Raw genomic sequence first — 2364 nt, 5'->3', positions numbered from 1 at the left:
CTGGGGGTGTTGGGAAAGGGCAGCTGGGGCTGTGGGTCTCTCCGCATCCTGGCCAGGGACCCCAGGGCTGGCTTTTATGAGCGGGGGAAGTTCACTCTTTTAGTGAACAAAGATATGTATGTATGTATGTCCCTCATTTTAGCAAGTACTTGTAAGTCAAGTACTCATGAAATGAGGGATGAGTGTACTGACTGCATTATGAAATTGCCTTTTCTGTATCCTTTCCCATCTCACTCCTCCTGGATCTCAGTGAAAGTGGGTTTTTTTGTTTTTGTTTTTGTTTTTTGCTGATGTTCATCCTTGTACTGAGAGCTGGATTTCACAGACCTGTGCTGTCTTGAGCCTTCTGCTGAATTACTCAGAACCTTGTTAGGTGTTTGAGGTGTTCCAGCTTTCCCCCTTAGTGGATATCTATGTTCCATTTATTGACTGTGAGGAAGTGGTGAAAGAAAGGTCCAACATGCAAGAAGTTAAAGAGAGTCTCTGGACCCAGCTAGCTCTGTTCTGCTTTACTTGCAATCAATGCCAGACCTTAGGTGAGGAGAAAAGAAAGAAGCCTGGCTCAATTTGGTCCTGAATGGAAGGAAGACAGGAGGCAGCTCCATGGAGGAACCATAGTCTGCCTGCTTAACAAGCATGGGAGCACCCTACCCTTATGGGGAAAGGGGGTAACTCCCAAAAGACTCCAACTAAGGGGGAATTTGGACTATTGGGGCCATGCCCAAAACTGAAAGAAAATAGCAAGGGTGTGGTTCACTGTTCCTAGTTGAGGATCGCAGGGGACAAGCACTTCCCTGTTCTCGCCCACTTACTTGATGATCTAGCCATTAGGATGCACAACCACACAGGACTCGCCCACATTGATATTGACGTCCATTTACCATCATGCTGCCCATTCACCTGACTAAGGCAGCTCCCTGTGTAGACGTCCCTGAACTTGACAATGAGCTAAATACTATATTGCCATTGGTATGTTTCCATCTCACTGCTCACCCCGTTTCTAGGCATTTACTAACTATTGACTAGGCTTTGTAAGGTTTGTTAAACTATGTGTAATGCCCTTCTCTTCCTTCACAGACACTGAGCAATTCTGACTCCAACTGACATCTTGCTTCATGGCAGTGCTCAACTTCACACCCTATGATCCTTCATTGTTCTTCCTAACTGGGATCCCTGGCCTGGAGACGGCTCACATCTGGATTTCCATCCCTTTCTCTCTGTGCTACGTTATCGGCCTGCTGGGAAATTTCACTGTTCTCTTTGTTGTAGGCAAAGAGCAGACCCTGCACAAGCCGATGTACCTGTTGCTCTGCATGCTGGCGCTCATAGAAATCAGCATATCTACCTGTGTTGTGCCGAAGGCACTCTGTATATTTTGGTTTAATTTGAAAGTCATTAGTGTGAGTGGCTGCCTCACCCAGATGTTCGTTCATCACACGTGTTCTATGATGCACTCTGCCGTTCTTGTGATAATGGCCTTTGATCGGTACGTTGCCATATGTGACCCTCTGAGATATGCCACCATCCTCACCTCCACACAAATAGCGAAGCTAGGACTTGTAGGTTTGATAAGAGCTGTTCTCTTCATTCTGCCCCTACCCCTGCTCCTGAGCAGGCAGCCATTCTGTGCCAACCGCTTTATCCCTCATACCTTTTGTGACCACATGGCGGTGGCAAAGATGTCATGTGCGGAGATCACAGTGAACAAGACTTATGGCTTGGTGGTAGCTTTTGTTATCATGGGGTTAGATCTCATGCTCATTGTCATTTCTTATGGTTTAATCCTCAGGGCCGTCCTTAGAATCTCTTCCAAGAAAGCTCACCAGAAAGCCCTCAACACCTGCACATCCCACCTCTTTGTGATGCTGGTGTCTTACCCTACCGGCCTCTTTTCCACTCTGTTACACAGGTTTGGTCAGGGGATTGCTCCCCCTGTGCACATTATCTTAGCCAATCTCTATTTCCTCTTTCCCCCCATGCTCAACCCTATTGTGTATGGGGTCAATAACAAAGAGCTTCGTGAGAAAGTGAGCAAATACACCAGGAGGATGTGCCTGACTGAGGAAGCTGACCTCAAAGCTGTGTGACAAGAAGAGGAAGGATATATCCTGATTAAGCAAGGCTGTTTGCTCCCTGTTTGGCTGAGCTCAGCTTCATGGAGTCAGAGAAGCTCCCCACAATAATTATTTTATCACTCTATCACCAACCACAGCTCCTTCCATTGCTGAGTTCCTTCCTTCTATCCCTCACCTTACCTTCTTCAACATCATCCATCATCCCCCAGCTCCTCACTACCAGTCACTCATCCTTCCCATGACTTCCAGACCATCAACAAGCTCCTGAAACTTTCTGAAGCCCGGTGAT

At 47.1% G+C, this 2364-nt stretch overlaps 1 protein-coding gene across 1 annotated transcript; it reads left to right on the top strand.

Moving 5' to 3' along the window:
- The first annotated feature begins 1115 nt into the window (after positions 1-1115).
- Positions 1116-2087, top strand: LOC142007639 (olfactory receptor 52D1-like). The gene has a single exon (XM_074984326.1). The coding sequence runs from the start codon at positions 1116-1118 to the stop codon at positions 2085-2087; it is 972 nt and encodes a 323-aa protein (XP_074840427.1).
- The last annotated feature ends 277 nt before the right edge of the window (positions 2088-2364 follow it).

This window comes from Carettochelys insculpta, chromosome 1 (genome assembly GCF_033958435.1).
Source record: "Carettochelys insculpta isolate YL-2023 chromosome 1, ASM3395843v1, whole genome shotgun sequence".
Lineage (NCBI taxonomy): Eukaryota > Metazoa > Chordata > Testudines > Carettochelyidae > Carettochelys > Carettochelys insculpta.
The sequence above is the reverse complement of the archived record's forward strand: the minus strand, read 5'-3'. Positions and strand labels throughout refer to the sequence as shown.